This window comes from Pseudoliparis swirei, chromosome 23, assembly GCF_029220125.1.
Source record: "Pseudoliparis swirei isolate HS2019 ecotype Mariana Trench chromosome 23, NWPU_hadal_v1, whole genome shotgun sequence".
NCBI classification, from domain to species: domain Eukaryota; kingdom Metazoa; phylum Chordata; class Actinopteri; order Perciformes; family Liparidae; genus Pseudoliparis; species Pseudoliparis swirei.
In genome coordinates, this window is record NC_079410.1 from 11,026,699 (window position 1) to 11,043,830 (window position 17,132).

At 44.2% G+C, this 17,132-nt stretch overlaps 1 protein-coding gene across 2 annotated transcripts in view; it reads right to left on the minus strand.

Annotated features, from left to right (window-relative positions):
- Positions 1 to 17,132, minus strand: part of prkar1b (protein kinase, cAMP-dependent, regulatory, type I, beta) — a 66,226-nt gene that overhangs the window by 1,931 nt on the left and 47,163 nt on the right. For both annotated transcript variants that reach the window (XM_056407197.1, XM_056407198.1), the window contains 4 exons: positions 15,571 to 15,729; positions 11,254 to 11,314; positions 8,826 to 8,947; positions 288 to 369 (listed from right to left, as the gene is read on the minus strand). In XM_056407197.1, coding sequence (XP_056263172.1) covers positions 288 to 369; positions 8,826 to 8,947; positions 11,254 to 11,314; positions 15,571 to 15,729 — 424 coding nt within the window. The remainder of the gene's footprint in view (positions 1 to 287; positions 370 to 8,825; positions 8,948 to 11,253; positions 11,315 to 15,570; positions 15,730 to 17,132) is intronic.

Here is a 17,132-nt window from a genome sequence, read left to right on the forward strand (position 1 = left end):
TTGATGGCAGACCAACATACTATTACTGCAGAATTCCAGATGTGCCATTGTCGTTTCACTCACAGTGTCCTCTAGAATCAGTCTATTCAACCTCTTTAGTGATAAACAATTGCTTAAAATTCACTGGATAAACTTTTCGAAAGACTATTTATTCATCTCAGGTTTCTATTTTCACAAATTATATTTGTAATGCTAAATACCAAGTAAAATATAAAGTATGTATTCGCTTCTTGTAAGTGCTGCCAAACTGGGAATGGAAAGGGCTCCATCGGCCCAGAGCCACTCACCAAAGTAGTCGGAGGGTCCCAGGCGGCCGACCTCCACGTACTCCTCATTGTCAGACCTGCGCTGCAGAACAGAGGCTATTCCCTGGAGAGACGGAAGAAAAGGAGAGTTGGAGGGGAAAAAAGGAAGGAGACAAGAGAAATAATAAGAAAAGAGGGAGAGAAATAAAAGGAGGAGGGGATGAGGGTGAAGTGGGAAGAGATGTCGGAAAAAGGGGGGGAAAGAGGGGAGGTTGGAAGGGTGGGATGAGAGAAAGAAAAAGGAGGAGTTATTAAGCGAGGGGCTGAAAGTAGTCAGGAGGATTAAGCCGAGGAGAAATTCCTTTGCTTCATTAGAACACAGGTGCACAGGATTTAGCCCGCTTTCCTTTGGGACGGACACCTGTTCTGTGGGCAGAAACACAAGACGCCACGTACTCAGATATTCCAATGGGGCGATTGGTTCTGCTTTACTTCCTCCACAGTGTAATACATACAAACATCTAAACTCACAAGTGGCTGAACTGACTCCTCAGTGTTTCCATCACATAATCCCCGTTCATTAGCAGCATTTATCCACACAATGAAAACAACGGTATTGTCCAAGAGTGAGGGAGCTCTATCATAGTGACCCTAAATTACCTTAAAACACTGACGCACAAACCCCAATGACCCCAACGTCGCTAACCCACAGGGTCTATTCTGCATTTGCAAACAATAACATCTGCATTTGCCACTATAACAAGGAACGCAGACGCAGATAGATTCAAGAGAAACACAAACTTGCACGCAAATGTACACACTAACTAACGCACAGTGAGAAAAGCAGCAGCTGATGTCTGCTGGACAGACTGACCACCAACCCCGACACGCATATTACCACCGCCCGCTGGTTGCTGTTGTGTGGGTGAGTCATCTAAAAAGTATAACAGGAAATTGGATTTCCGTTCACTCTGCCCAACAGATGATAATAGTTTGTGGTGTCATATCTTGCAGCTGCTGACAAACTTTGTGTGTTTGTGTGTGAATGAGACATGTTTGAATCTGCATCTTTGCTGGTGCTTGGAGTTGTAATCGAGGTCCTTTTTGAACCCATTACCACAATTTCAGTCACATTTCGTGCATATGTGTGTACAGAGGTAGAAAGTGTTTTTAATGTAGACGTCTCGACATTTACTCAAGTCGAGCTGCAAATTGGTAGCAGGTAGGACATCAGCAGGGGAACTTCCCAGCTCGTCTTGGGCCGAGTCGTAAAACAGAATAGACCGCCCCGGCCTCTCTCTGTCACGACGCTATTAGAGTGGACCCAAAAGCACGACTCAGACAGGAGTAACAAAGATGACTGTCTTTGGTTGGAAACAGGCTGGGTCAAAACCGGGAGATCAGTCGAAGAAGCAAACAAGTCCAAAAAGGGGCGGGGCAGAGAATCAGAGATCAGGTCAGGAATATACTCTAAATAACACTGGAGAACTTGGCACAAAAACACAAGACAATCTGGCAGAGGACAAGTGGAAGTGAGGGAGCTAAATAGTGAGGGACTAATGAGGGGATGGGCTGCAGGTGAGAAGGGCGTGAGGACCAGGTGAAGGGAATGAGGGACTAACGAGGGAGTGATCAGAGGCAGGTGAGGGGAGTTGGACTGACGAGATTGTGTGACAGGATGAAAACAACTATTACAAAAAGGAAGGCGTGGAGCTAAACTGTTACACTCTCTCCCTGTCGCTAATCCCTCTCGCCCTCTTCTGCTGACCAGGCTAATAATGCTAAATATGAATATAATGAGCTTTAATGAGAACCCCAAAGACTGCCAGCTCTTTACTGCAGCAACACACAAGTGAGACTGTACTCCGCATATTATAATGAACTAGGGAAGGGGGGGGGATACTGTTCAAGTAAGTGGGGCATAGTGTGTGTGAGAGATGACCCGGCTGTCTCATAATGCCAAGAGCAGCACACGTGTGATGCCGCACGGTGAAATTAGCTGTCGGGTGAGAAAGAGGGTCGTGACCATGTAGCCGTGCAGGGCTGACGGTGATGTTCAGAGAGTTGGGAACTGACAGACATGTTTCTTGACAGTAACTCACGACACATTTATGTTTATATTAATGTGGAAGTCATGGAAGTGTCATTCGTTTTTTTACTTCTTCTGTAAGAGCTTTTAAAAACAACTACACAGAAACTTTCATTTAGTTTTGATTCTGGCGGCCACTGTGGAGACAAGTGGTAGTGTTCCCTGAGCTCCACCGGCTTGCGTCGGATCTTAATCTGCTTAATGTTCTGTTTCGGAAGTGAGTGACAGCGAGACGCAACGTATTTTTTGTACCGTTTTATTTAAACGTAAAAATGATATCACTTTGTCTGCACCGTCTCACGTGTAAATACTGCAGCAACCACTTTTCGCAAACTTTATTACAGCCGCCAAACAAGCGTTTGGAGTGAAAAAGTGGTTTAAAACAGAGAGTGAGATGTGAATGGGGAAAGTATGAGGGGGGGTGGGGGGGCACTGAAGCTCTATGTTTACAACCGGCTGACTCCTCTCCTTTCCATTCATGTCCAAACAAAGAAAGTGAGACAGTGCAGCACCATCAAGTACAGTAGTTCTCTCGGAAACAGGCCTCTCCTGGTGTGGTCCCGATAACCATCGTGCACTGTACCACCCCAGGGGCAGCGCTCTGCTCCGCAGATATTTCTTTTATAAACATCGGCGATCCTCCCCAACACGGCGGCCAAATTGGGTGCGAAAGACTGGAAGCAACACAAGATAGCAGCGGAGAAAAGGAAGATAAACAGAAAGTATGAATGAATAAAGTCACAGATAAATAGATTAAGGCGAAAGGAAAGGGTATGAGTGTGAGCCAACTTTCAGGGGTGATAAATAATCACTACTACGTGGTATTGCTGGTCAGATAACACTCGCAAGCTTGGACTAAAACACACGTTCACCCCCACTCATATGCATTCATAAACATACCCGCCACACGCAGAGCGCAGCGAGCCGGCTCGCGGTGACATGTCAAAAAGTAGCGTCCTGCATGGAGGAAGTATTAACCATTGGATACACACAGATGGAGAAAGAGAGAGAGAGGGGGGGGACAAGAAGAGATGGAGGAAGAAAGGTGATATCCTCAGTCGCCTGTTCACGAGGCCACCCAGCACCAGCAGCGTCTGCACCTTCTCACTCAAACCTCAACACACACCAGGATTGCACTCTTGCACGGCTTTTTTTCAAAGAGAAAAATGAGTCCAAAAATAACTCTTGAATGCTTGCACTCCAAAATGTCTTCATTCATTGCCTGCGTCGATCTTCAGTCGATAAAGGCGGTGTTAAAATACATTAGCTAAATTGGACTTCAGCGCATACGGTAACATCCGATGTGTTTAGATCACCCACACAGGAGTTCTCGTCTGTGTGACCCGCGGGGACCCTTTGGATCCCCTCAGCGGGATTACTTTTGTCGGGTCAAATATGAGACAGCAAATTAAGTTCCTGTTTGGATTGATGATGGGAGGAGATGAGAGCCGAGAGGATGTCACGGGGATGAACAGCCTGATTGTATTCGATTGTTATCCAGACACTTTGACACCAACGCCGATGACTTGAAGATTAAAAACAAGGCCGAGGAGGTTGAGCATGGTTGGCGTTCAGCTGCAGGAGAGAGAGGTGGCTCAGGACAGCAGTGCCAGGTGAGATAAATGGCGTGATGCGAGCAGTCGAGTTAATAAAGATATTGAAGTGAACTGTGCTGGGGGAACGACAAACACCAACATGTCAAACTGCCACCACATTAACGTAAAGAGAAGTCTGAAAGGGGGGTTTACTCGTGACTTGCAACGTCTCCCTCTTTCCGTACACACCATTTTAGTTGGTGAAAGCCTGTAAGACACGGTGCTTGAGTTTATGAGCATGAGGAAAGATGCATATTGGGTGAGGAGGAGCAGACGACCTGAAAAAGACTAGGGAGGAAACGTAGGGGCGATGAGGATGAGTGTTCACGGTCCTGGATTTCTGTAAAGGCGTGTTTGTATAGTGTGAGCACAAAAATGTAAACATTTTACTTTTCATTAGGGCCCCATTCCACGTGGCTGGCAAAAAAAAGTGACGTATCAGTCCCTCCTTTGTTAATCCTGCCCATCAGCAGCATATGATAAGTGCAGAGACAACAAAAGAATGAGAACAATTCGGGTGTTCTGACTGAACTGAACATGAAGGTGTGCAAAAGGAGAAAAAGAAGAGAGGATGGCGAGTGAGGAAAGTTGCAACAAAATCCTTCTCTCCCGCCTTGCGACACAGTAAATTCCCCAGTGTTGAAAAATCAGTGTCAAAGTATATTGACTCTTCCAGATATTTCAACACTAGCAAGAGTAAATAGCCCCCATGTTGGTGTAAATATTCAGAGTTAAACATGTTTGTGAAAAATATACAATGTTAAAGTGAATTGACTCGTTCAATGTTACTCTGGAAATGTCACGAATTCCCCACCTTCCTAGTGTAATCCATCCTGCTTACATGTTTAATTAACTCTCCTGTCATTCCAGATCCGGTCATCCTCACCTGATTGTCTCTCATTCCCTTCACCTGGTCCTCACGCCCTTCTCACCTGCCTCTGATCACCTCGTTAGTCCCTCATTCCCTTCACCTGGTCCTCACGCCCTTCTCACCTGCAGCCCATCCCCTCATTAGTCCCTCACTATTTATCTCCCTCACTTCCACTTGGCCTCTGCCAGATTGTCTTGTGTGTCACCGCCAAATTTTCCAGCGAATTCCTAAATACTAATTCTGATCTGCCCGTTACGACCCTCATGCCTGTTAACCCGACTTGAGATTTTTGCCTGCCCCTTTTGGATTTGTTGCCCTGTTTGAAGGACCACCCAGTTTTGACCCTGCCTGAAACATTAAGTAAACAGCCTCCTCCTGCATCCCTGTGTTTGTCGTGCTTTTGGGTTCCAGTACCTGTAACCTTTACAGGAACGCTCCCCTCCTTCTCCTTTCAAATTGAGTTTAATCACGCACGTTTTAATTCCAGACATAATTTCTCTGAATCACTTTTTTATATCAAATGTTGATATTTCAGCAGAAGCAACATTTTTGAATAACTCTATCCTGAGTTCAAATTACACTGGAGCTGTTTTTGTGTATTGAAATATCGAATCGCAGACGGCTAGCGAGAGAGAGTCAAAAGCTACACAGTAGAATTAACGAGTACATTAGCACTAAGCCAGTAAACATATGGTCCCTATCTAGAGCGTAAAAGAGCCACTGTGGGTCAGTGGTGAACAGGTCCATCTTTCAATCAAGGGGTTGGTGGTCTGAGAAGTGTCGATTTTGATAAACTAGTGTTAATCAAAATCAGAACTTATCAGTGTAGAGTAAAATAATAACTCTTACCAGAGTTGTGTTAACTCTGAAATGTTAACACTATGTTTAGTGTTACTTTAAGAATCTAAAGATAAGGGACCATATGTTCACTGGCTGAGTGTTAAAATGTACTCTTTAGGTGTTAAATTGACACTGCCAATTTTACTGTGTAGCGGTCCTTTAAGAATCAAACCCCCTCTCCCTATTTGTCCCTCCCTGCCAGGTTTGACTCATCCTTCCTCTCTCTCCCTCCCTCTCTCTCTCCCTCGTCTCACTCCCGGGAGGCTGGGTCTCCTGACCTCGTGTGAAAGTCTGCGACACACATTCCACCACAGTCCACCCTGCTCTGGGAAAGTCAGGGCAGTGCAGCACGAGAGATGGAGAGAGATGGAGAGAAAGCAAAGCAGGGTGGGTCTGAGAGCGAGAGCTTAGAGGAAAATGGAAGACAGACAGGGGAGCAGGAAAAGGGATTAAAGAAAGAGACAAGACTCCTGTTGGATGAGGCTCAGTGTGCTGCGACACACCGGTGGCCGACTAAGACCCCGTTTACACGATGGGAAAACGCATATATTTTCATGCGTTTTGGCCTTTCATTTACACACAAACGGAGGTTTTATCACGGAAAACGATCATTTCTAAAAACTCCGGCCAAAGTGGAGATTTCTGAAAACTCAGTTTTTGTGTTTGCGTGTGAACTAGGTCAAACGGAGTTTTAGGTTGTCAAACGTCACAGTATGCGACTAAAAATGCTTCACGTCATGTGAGCGTCCGATGTTTACAGTTAGTTTGCTTAGGTGCGCCCGAGTTATTTCCTTCTTGACAGGAGGATACTCCTCGGAGGTCTCGGATGGGTACTGTTCTTAGAACAATGCCAACATATCCCTATATTTAGTTTGGCATGATTCCCAATCCACATTATCGAGTGCTTTATTTGCCTTATAATCTAAGGCGACTCGAAGCAGCAGCTCCACTTCGCTGTCTGTCCATACAAATGAACCTCGTGCCATATTTACTCTCTAAAGGAAAAGGAAGTTGATCGTGTTTTTCGTAGTTGTTGTTGGTTTTGAGAATTCTGATTGGTTTGCATGTCTTTATCCTTCTCGTTACACTGCTGACTACAGGTTTGGCAGAGTTATGATGGCGCCCGGGGGCGTATTTATGCGGGTTCATATAAACAGAAACTTTTTTGAAAACGACCTTGTGTGTACGACGTTATTTTTGAAAACGGAGGGGCAGAAATATTCGTTTCTGTAAATACCTGGCTATGTGTAAATGTGGCCTAAGACTCTCACTAAGACTCCTGTCTCTCCTCCTTCCCCTCTCCTTCTCTCCATCCTATAATCCCCCAGATTCCTCTGCATATTCTGTCCTTCTTCTCTCTGATATGGACAAGTCTCAGTTTGATGAGTTATGCATTGCTACGCTAAAAGCTATATTTGTGTCCTGAACCCTAATTGGATTCATTTTCTGCACAGTCAAACAAGCTTTTAAAGGATTTCTGCAGCTTCAGGAGCCTTTGAGGCTTTCAACTTGCCCAACACTGGTCGCATAATGTGAGTTGAACACAAGACATATGCAGTGCAGTCTATAAATGTGTGGACTGGGACGCACATGTTGCTGTTTTGTACTTGAGCACATTATTTTTGATATGAATCAATGTTTTATGATTGCCAACTTTCAGTTTTAAAGAATGTTACTTTTGAAACAAGAAATACAACTTTCTACTTCCAATATATGAAAAATAACACACTTTACTACAGGAGGCGACTCCTCTGATTGCAAAAATAAGTTTGATTGTATGGGTCTCTATGAGAAAATGACTCTACTTCTCACTTGATGTATTACCTCAGTAAACATTGTTGTGAGTTTATGGTTCCCATCAATAGTTGCAAGTCTTCTTCATAACAGCATGATGTTAATTTTGTAAAGGGTGGTGCCATGAAGAATAAAATATGCTTTAGGGTGGGCTACCTCTAAATATTCCTCCAAAGTTGAAATATGGTCTCTTCTGCTGACCGGTTGCAAAAAAAACAAGATGACGACGGTCAGAATGCCGGACTCGAGGCTTTAAAACAACAGTCAACAAACCAATAGGTGATGTCACGGCCACTACGTCTACTTCGTATATGCAGTCTACGCTCTGGTCTGACCAGTAGCTTATGGTGGCTAATGTTTACAACATGTAGACTGTTTCTGTTGAACTCCCTTTCACTACATTTATGACCCTTCTGGTATTGATGTTATACTTTGTTTGAGTCTGGTTTTCAGCAGGTAAAACACAAGTTGGATTTACTGGTGTTAATGTATAAAAAAGCACCATAAGTGCTACACAATTCACCCAACATGGCCACCATCATAACTCTAGAGCTGAAAGCCGCAATTCTACCTTCATAATAACGGTTGCATTTCAAATGTGATGTGCTGGATAACATAAAATACTTACAGACTGCAATATAACTTTAAAGAGAGGCATAACTGTGCGAATGAAAGGACAGATGAAAGAAGTTTAGAGAGGAGGAGCGTTGTGCCGAAGGGGCACAGATGGAGAGAGAGAACCAAAAGAGGGATAAGAAGCGAAACATCACTCAGCACCTTTGATCAAATCCTCCTCCTGTTTTACCGCACCTCTCATGCACGGTAACCAATGCACTGCTCACGCTGAATATTAGACGTTAGATGGACAGAGCGACTGACTCAGACTACCCTTCATGTGAGAAGCATGATATATGGGAGGAGGAGGCAAGCAGATTGGGCCCCCACCCTTCTCGACAGGGTCCTCTTGACGTGTCCCTGGTGAAAGCTGTGTAAGTATGAAGTTAATCAAAAGTGTGTTAGGATGACAGGCAGCAGGGGACCCTTCACGAAACTGTGCCAGGGGCCCCAGCTCCACAAAGCCTGCAGTGTGAGATGGGGGGGGGGGGTCTTCACACAGAGGGGAACATCACCAGGTAGTCTGTCTGCGGGCGGCTATAACTGGGATCAGTTCCAGCCTCAGCAAAGAGCCACCAACGTCTCTGCATGATTACATGTACATCAACCCGACTGCCCACCTGATGACACACACGCGGCCTCGGGACCCCACTTGTCAACGCGCACAGCTTGCAGGATATGAGACAGTAAAAGAGAGTTCCCACACATCCTATCCTATACTACTGCTACGTCTCCTAATAGACTTGTCAGAACAGAAACACACACACAGATCTTACCTCTGTAATAATGAAGAAGTCGTCCCCCGGGTCTCCTTGCACCACTATCTTCTCTCCGTCCTCAAACTGAACTGGCTCCAGAGCATCAGCCACAGTCAGACGTTCCCACTTATCCAAAGACTCTGTGAACAGCAGAACAATGTGCTATTTAGCCGGATGAATGCAACAGTCGATGCACAAATGTTCGATGTGTTTGTGTGTGTTCCACGGTCTGAGAGGATGTCTCTTGCTCAAGTCCAGTAAGCTGTTGGGAGCGATAACTCCTACCTCGAGCTAATCCAGTCATTCATCAGGGACCATTACGTCGCAGAACCCCCTGCCTCCTCCCTCCTTTCAACTACACACTAACTCCTTAATCTGTCGGACCTCAGCTCTACTGATTCTGGGGTGTGGTGACAGAGAGCTGTCCTGTGTCTGACCATAAAATAACAGAAAGATCTCAAATCTTCATCCCGAAGACAGTCGCGGATCCTTCGGCGAGACGCTTGCTCGTAAGAGAAAGATAAGAGCATCTGCTTGTTGCACAGGATGTAGTTATAGCATAATCTGGTACAAGATGAACTGATCCAGTGCAGTGCAGATAAAGGTGAGAGTAATGTTTCGTTCAGTGGCTGGAATACATCTTAAGTGGTGAGGTGATCTAATGCTGCTGTATTCAAACCCCGTTATTGTAAAATGTGAATCAGTTACACTTCAGGGATGGGACGAGAAATATCATTGCACTTGTTTATAATAATAAAGTTGAGATTAAATACATTTGAATGGAATTCAATATATTATTTATACTAATTACATTCAATAAGTGACATTAAGTGAAAAATTTGAATATAAATGACTTCCTGTCTTGGCTCTAGTCAATTCTAAAATCTCCTTGATTGAATGAAAAGTTGGATAGGTACGAGACGGCACTCTTTCCGACTGTCCACATGCACAGTGACGTAGACCTGGGATATTTCTAGAAGCTGTTGAGTTTTGAGCAACATTGAACTATTGGTATTTATTGAAAGAGGACCCACTGATAACTGAACACCTCCACATAGAAGATGCACCAAATTGCTTTCACAATTCAGAAGATCATTGTTGCCTCATGTTAAAAGTCTATACATCTATCCCGTGGAATGTGACTTATCTGCTGTGGAAACACTCCTCATCTTAAGTTTTGTCGAGATGAAAGGATGATTCAGTGTTTTGATTTGACTAAGACGCGGGTTAGAGGTGTAAAACCACAGCTAAATCTCTTTGTCTGAGACTCTTGTCTCCTGATGTGCTCAGTAACTGAGCCCAGTGTGTATCTGTTTGTGTGTGTAAATGTTCTTAGGATTAACTTGGGTGAAGTCTGATCGGATGGAGGTGTCCAGTGTCCCCTCCGGTGGGGCCGTGGTGTCTGCCGGCCCCCAGATGGATGTCCTCTGTCTGGCTGCAAGCTAAAGGCAGCAGGTCCTATCGTAGTGATCCTTAACAGCTCGGCGTGTAACGCGATACACAAATGTGCTGACTAAAGAACCTACATTTCACGCTTCGCAGAGCCTGCACCCACTTGGATCCCCTCGCTACCCCACATACAGAGTATGCACTCGGGGAATGGGCCATTGGGAGGAGAGACAAAGAACATGTTGTTTTTGCCCCCTCCTTCACTCCTCGACATCAAGGGCTTGTACCCAATTTCGTGGCTATCTCAAAAATCAAAGACAAACTAAAACACCGACGCCTCCTACCCCTCCTCCAATTCAAAGAGGTGGAGCGGAGGAGCGGAGAGGCGGAGCGACAGCAAGAGGAGTGAAGAGAGGAAAAAGCACTTGGAGGAGGGACGCAGGCGTTTGAATGCAGGCCTCGACAAGGCTGTCAAAAAGGGAGACTCAGAAGAAAGGAGGCGAATGAAAAGAGAGTGGATCTCACAGAGACGTTCTCCTAAGACCTGAATTGAGTGTGTGTGTTTACTCGGCCAGTTAATAACTCTGTACAGGGGGCATGGCCTTACTCTATACACCACACACACACGATCAAGTGGAAAGGGATGAGACGTCAGTTCCAATTGCAACTCTTTTTGAGAGAATGAATGAATCTCATTCGCCATTCCTCCGACGGCCTGTTTGGTGGTATTCAAATTCCAGTGGGAGAAGAGAGGCTCGTCTCAACTCCCTCCTCTTTAATTGTCCACGCAGTGACATGGCAGAGTGTGAGAAGATTAGGACTGTACGCAGCCCTTACTCAGCTGTGTGACATGGTGCGCCTGTGTTTATGTGGGCTAATCGACACTATAGGTTGAACTCTGCAGATGTAACTGGCTGCACTCTGGACTCTCTGACCTAAAATGAACGCAAAATGCGGCATCCACTCCACTACTGTGTTAAAAGAAGAAATGAACAGTAAAAACCCAAACTTAAATATTCATTACGTGATACGATTTTGTACATATTCACAGACTTACCAAGGATGGACACCTTGCTGAGCAATTCTTCATACATCTTTCTCTTCCTCAGTGTGCTGCCCTGTGAGACAAAAAGAGGAGAGACGTTCACCATTCGACACGCTCTATGAAATGAAGGCAGTGCTCCACAATTGCCGAAAAAATTATTTGATTATTCTGCAAGATATTGCGCTCATTTTGTCTTGGTTTCATGAGAAGGAACTGATGTAGGTTATAATCTAAGCAAATACAAAGTTGAAAGAATTTCTTTTAAGAAAGAGTCTTGAAAAAACTGTTCATGTTTGTTGAGCAGCATTAAATGACAGACATTGACCCTTTTTTTTACTGAAACAATGTTTTCAAATTGATATTTAAAGATATTTTTCAAGGAAAGATTATAATTTCCATATATTACACTTTTCTAGCAATTATATTCATACATGATTTGTGTAAACAATTCTCTCTTTCTGTCGGTTTCACTTGAAGTCATAGATTTTCATTTCAGCATTTATTTTGCTCACATGGATGTACTCATTGCAATTGAAGCACTTTTTATTATGGCTGTGAATTTTATACAGGATTGCGATTCAATATACTGTGATACATTGGGATAATGTAAGCAAGGCAATGTATTGCGTAATTTAAGTGTCTCAATATTTACACCACAAGTGATCTGTAACATAAAAACTATTGGAAACACCACAAACTAAATAGAACATTTGAATGTCAGTATGTGCTCCTCTTTCACTAATAGTGTGGTTGCAGTTCCTGGGGTCACACTTAGGGAAGTGTGTATCACTTGTATGGTAATGTTCATTGGATGTGTGTGTCTGTGTGTGTGGCCCACCCCACCCAAAAGGCTTGGGGACTTTCCCCTCTCTACCTCTGCCATGAACATCAGGTGCTTCCTGACAAGTCTAGACCCAGAGAACCCCTCTTTTCCCTCTTTTATTGCACAGAACCACTCGCAGAGAGAGCGGGAAAATAAAGAGAAACAGTGAGGATAGACGGTGTTGTCCGCCCTGCGTCTGCCTTTGCATATGGAAATGATATATCGAGGCTCGTGGTGTCTTTAGTGCATAAGTGCCTGAGTCCCGCTGCTGCCTCTAATTTCATATAATTTCACATTTTGTCTTAAAAGGGGAGAAAATGTTCCCCAGTGAGCCAACATCAAGCTCAAAATCGTAAACAACTTGATTAAAGGAATTCTAGCCTGCATCGCCTCCCTCCTGGATAAATGATTTGAATGTGTGTGTCTGTGTGTGTGTGTGCGGAGTGTGCAGTCTGGTTTATGTTCTGCCACTTATGTTTCGTTCTGCAGAGACGAAACTTCATGCTCATTAAGCAAGCAAATACAAACACTCACACATGTACACTTTAAACAATCTCCCACAAACACATGCAGCCTCCTCAAAAAGGTTGAGTTGGCCTCCTGATTTCAGAGCTTCCCCATCGAGCTCCTCAGACAGGCTGAGCTTAAAGGCTTACCGTGTGAACAGAACACTGCATTACACCGCAGGTCTGATTCATGCCACTAGTGTAGGAAGGTCTGGGTGGGCCAACACAGCGGTTGACCCGGGCGGAAGGAATGAAAATGATCATTTTCAAAATTTCAGATTTCTGATCAGAGTTTATTTTTCTCTTTGCATTATTTGTATCCGTCCTTATCCATTCTGTCTACCTGGGAAGGACCTGAGCAAATGTATCAAGTGCAAAAGTCCCTTACTCCTGTTGGCCATCCTGTGTTTGCTCCTTGAAGATGAACCAGCCTCTGTGTCTGCTTGATGTCTTTGAGGTGGAATCATCAAAGAGCTGAGGTGTGGAGCGCAGCCAATCCAAACCGACCGTACATCACGCCCCATCACCTTCATCTCAGGCCAATGAGAAACACATCTCTCCCACATCTCATTTCTTGGTATAATTTCTCCTTGTCTCCTTTTGTCTTGTGTTCTGTTTGTTGACGGTGGTCTGTCAGCCTGTTCATTACTCTGTCTGTAGCTGTGCGTGTTTAAAGACGAAGATAGCACAACAAGGCGGCTATTGTATGACTGGCAGCAACACAATAGAGAGTGTGTTAATCAAAGAGAATGGTTTTACATTGTTTACTAAATGCACTCCTGGATAAGGAGCAGAGGAGGAGGTGGAGGGAAAGCTGTTTTTGTTAAAAGGCCATTCAAGGTTCCTCACATGTTCATATTGTTATCAGCATCCTCAGTGGCTGAAACTACACTCCGGGGTCAAATCATGGACACGTGACATGCAAGAGCACATGCAAACATGTGCAGGCTATATAGGGCTGGAATTAACTATCATTTTCAATTGATCTCGATAAACTGATCAAGTGATTAGTCTTTGAAGTATCACATTATTGTAGAAATGTCCCTCGGAGGTTCTGAGATGAAGTTCTTTAAATGTCTTTGTTAACTAACAGTCAAAACGTTAAGGCTGGAACCAGAGCATCTGTGCAATGTGCGCTTGATAAAACAGAAAAGATTAATTTATTTTCAGTTTTACATCATTTAGATGAAGAGTGTTACATTACAATGGTCTTGGAGCCTGAGATAAATAGGCATAATTCTTTGTGAACTTCTCTTCGGTTGAAGAAACGTACAGTGGAGCTGAGCATGAAGAACAGAACGTCTAAACAAAGCTTGTGACCAGAAAAAGTTGATCACATTTTTGAGGGATATAGTTAATCTAACTGACTCATCTACTTATCTCAAATGCACACATGTAAAACTGTTCAGACAAGTTCTTATTACACAAGCAGATCCAGCTGAGAAACAGATGTGCGGACGGTGAAGCTGATGGTAGCTGCAGCACACCTTCCTGAGCTGCTGACTTACAAGATGCAGGCATAAGCGCGCCGCATCATTTTACTGGTAAACACACACACACACACACACACACACACACACACACACACACACACACATAGACACACAGAGAATGCTCATTGTGTTGGCCTAAGACGTTGCCAGAATACCGCACTCTATAAAAACTGCTTTACAAATCATTGACGGCAATAATTAACTACAGGTTCACATAATTGAATTCTGCTTCGCCCCGTCTCCCCTCCTGCTGCTACTGCTGGAATGACCGACGGAACGACAGGAAGAAAGAGAGAGAGAGAGAGAGAGAGAGAGAAAGAGAAGAAAGGTTACCAGGGCAGAATGTGCCCTCAGTTAAACTATGTGCTTAAGAGGTGACATGAGTGCTAGGCAGGCCTGTGCCAACTTTACATTCAGCTGAAAAGTCCAAACACAGACCTTCTGCCATCTCTGCAGGTTCAAACCGTTTGACACGGAGCAGAATGTCCACTGCTGATGAAGGCTGAGAGGCTCGGGGTATTTAGGAGGTTAATTAGAGGCTATCTCATTTATTTGGAGTAAAGTGTGAGGAACATCTGAGGAAGTATTTAGTCGGGCACAAAGACAGAAAGTAGTCATTATAACAGCACCCACAATGTGTGTGTGTGTGTGTGTGTGTGAATAAGTATGACAGCTCGGGCCGAGCACCTTGTGTTTCCAGTTTAAACATTTAGACATTCCTGAGAGATAAGCTCCTGGAGCTGGAAGTGTGTGTCGAGGCATTAGGGTTGACCCTCTCGCTCCTCCACAGCCCACCCTCTCCCCTGTTCTTCATCCACCGACAGATCTAGAGAGACATTAAAAGCGGAGGAACGCACGTGTGCGGAGGTATTTGGTGTATAAAAATGAGAGCAACGGTTTTCAAGCATTAAAGGAGTTTTAAGTGGTTGAGTGGGAGAAACTATTACAAGTGATGGATCACAAATGATAAGAGTGTAGAGAGTCGACTACCGTACTGGATTGTTGTGTAGACGTCAAACTTAGTTTTTCTGTATCGTGTCATAGTGTATGTGTGTGTGTGTGTGTGTGTGTGAGGTCTGTCCTCATGGGTACTTTAGAAAAGGAAAACGAAGGGTCCTAACCAGAATTTCTTTGTTGGTCAGCAGTTTTTCTTTGGTGGGTCCTCATGTTGTTTATCTTGTTGACACCACACACATTCCAATGGTTTCATTCTATTTCACACACTATTTGGTAACAGCCAAGATAAGCTGCAATGCACCAGCGGTTAAGAAGAAGATTACAAGCTGCTTAACATGTATGTAAACATTGCATGATTACAAATGTGTAAAAAATAAAAATCTGCTTTGCAAAAGTTTTATGAGGAAAGGAATATATACCACATGTTTGCTCGACCTTAAGGATACACAAAATGTGTTTTGATGAATAACAAGAATTATACATTTAAAACAATGGCTACCCAACTAGGTTGAATAAGCCTAGGCTGTAGTATGAGTGTTGAAGGTTGTACCATGAGAATGCGTCGGTAGCTGTCTCGGTCGATGCCCCACAGTTTAAGGTCAGTCTTGGCCTTGACGGTTGCAGCTCTTGGAGTCCCGTAGATCAGCGCCAGCTCTCCAAAACTACCTCCTTCTCCAATATTGGTCACCCACTCCCCATTCACATAGACCTGCAGAGAGGACAAGAAACAGAGTGATGGACCGGTGTTATATCATCTTAAATGGTTCTGAGGAGTGCCAATCACTGCTTTGGAGACTGTGTAGAATGTCTTTATTTTTGTCATTTCATCTCCTCTACCCACCCTGAGACACCTTCCTCAAACTTTCTCCTCCGCTTTTACCTCTCCATAGAAGTTTGAAATACTGAATAGGCTTGTCCCTAAGTGTTTGATCCCCTCTAACCCCCAAATGAGACCCTCTACAAAAGCCCTCTATCCCTCCTATCTCTCCATCCATCCCTTTTATTTCATCTGTCCTGTCTTGTTAGGACCTTGCCTTTGATTTGTGAATGATGGAGGACAGAAAGCCGTGGTGGACTTTCTTGGTCCGTACAGGGCACTTGAACGCTTGTTCACCTACATGCACGCGCACGGCTCTATTTAGGCCGGCCACTATAGCTCTACACACAATACAAGCTCATTGAGACTCATTCAGGCCGTCTCTGGGGCCGTTACGGTTTCACCTGTCGACACACTATCCACTGTCTTGTTGACTTAATAACACAGGGAGAAAGGAGAGGAAGGGAGAGAAGGTTTATCCCTCCGGTGGCAGTGAATTGCCAGAATAGTTGCAAGCCATTATCCGAGGCTCAGAGAAGACCACAAGGGACTCATCCTTCACTATAAACAGAGAAGGCTTCAAAGAGACGCAGAGTGCTGGCTACGGTTACGTCAACCACAGAAGAACAATCATGTGAGTGTTGCAAAAGTGTTACATCAGAGCATACAGCACAGGTAATACTATTTAGTTAGTATTAGTTTCCCATTGTTTGGCCTTCATTGTTGTAAATCTGCTCCCATAAATCTGCTCCCACAAGATCCCACACACACTTTCATGCAACTGCAGGTCAGGACGAACAGTCACACAATTATGTCCCAACTGGATTAGGAGGAGTAAAGCTGGAGCAGAAACTTCCAGAAAAGGTTGTTCATAAGGACTGCAATAGGAAACGCCTGTGCTGTATCGAGTTAGCACGATGCATGAAGTAAAAGGGAGCTGATAATGAAACGATTCAGGTCTCAAACCATGTATGTTGTCGCACCGCTGTCACTGAGCGTCCACGATCGTAATTAAAAAGCAGCAAAAGTCCTGCAAGGTGGATGAGTAGGCTGTGTGCGTCTGTTTGGAGTCATGTGCAGTGTGACTCGCTGTTCATGCCCCTGGGCTGCAACATTTTGTGAGAGAGAGGTTATGACTCTTTGTCTATTGGGCAGCAATTATTCATAGATAATAATAAATAATCATCATTATCATAATAGTCATAATAATAATAAAATAAGGATAATTTCTTGCAACAACGTAAAGGTATTGTCAGATCTTTGCTCACGAAATGACAGATCGGATTATCTGTCAT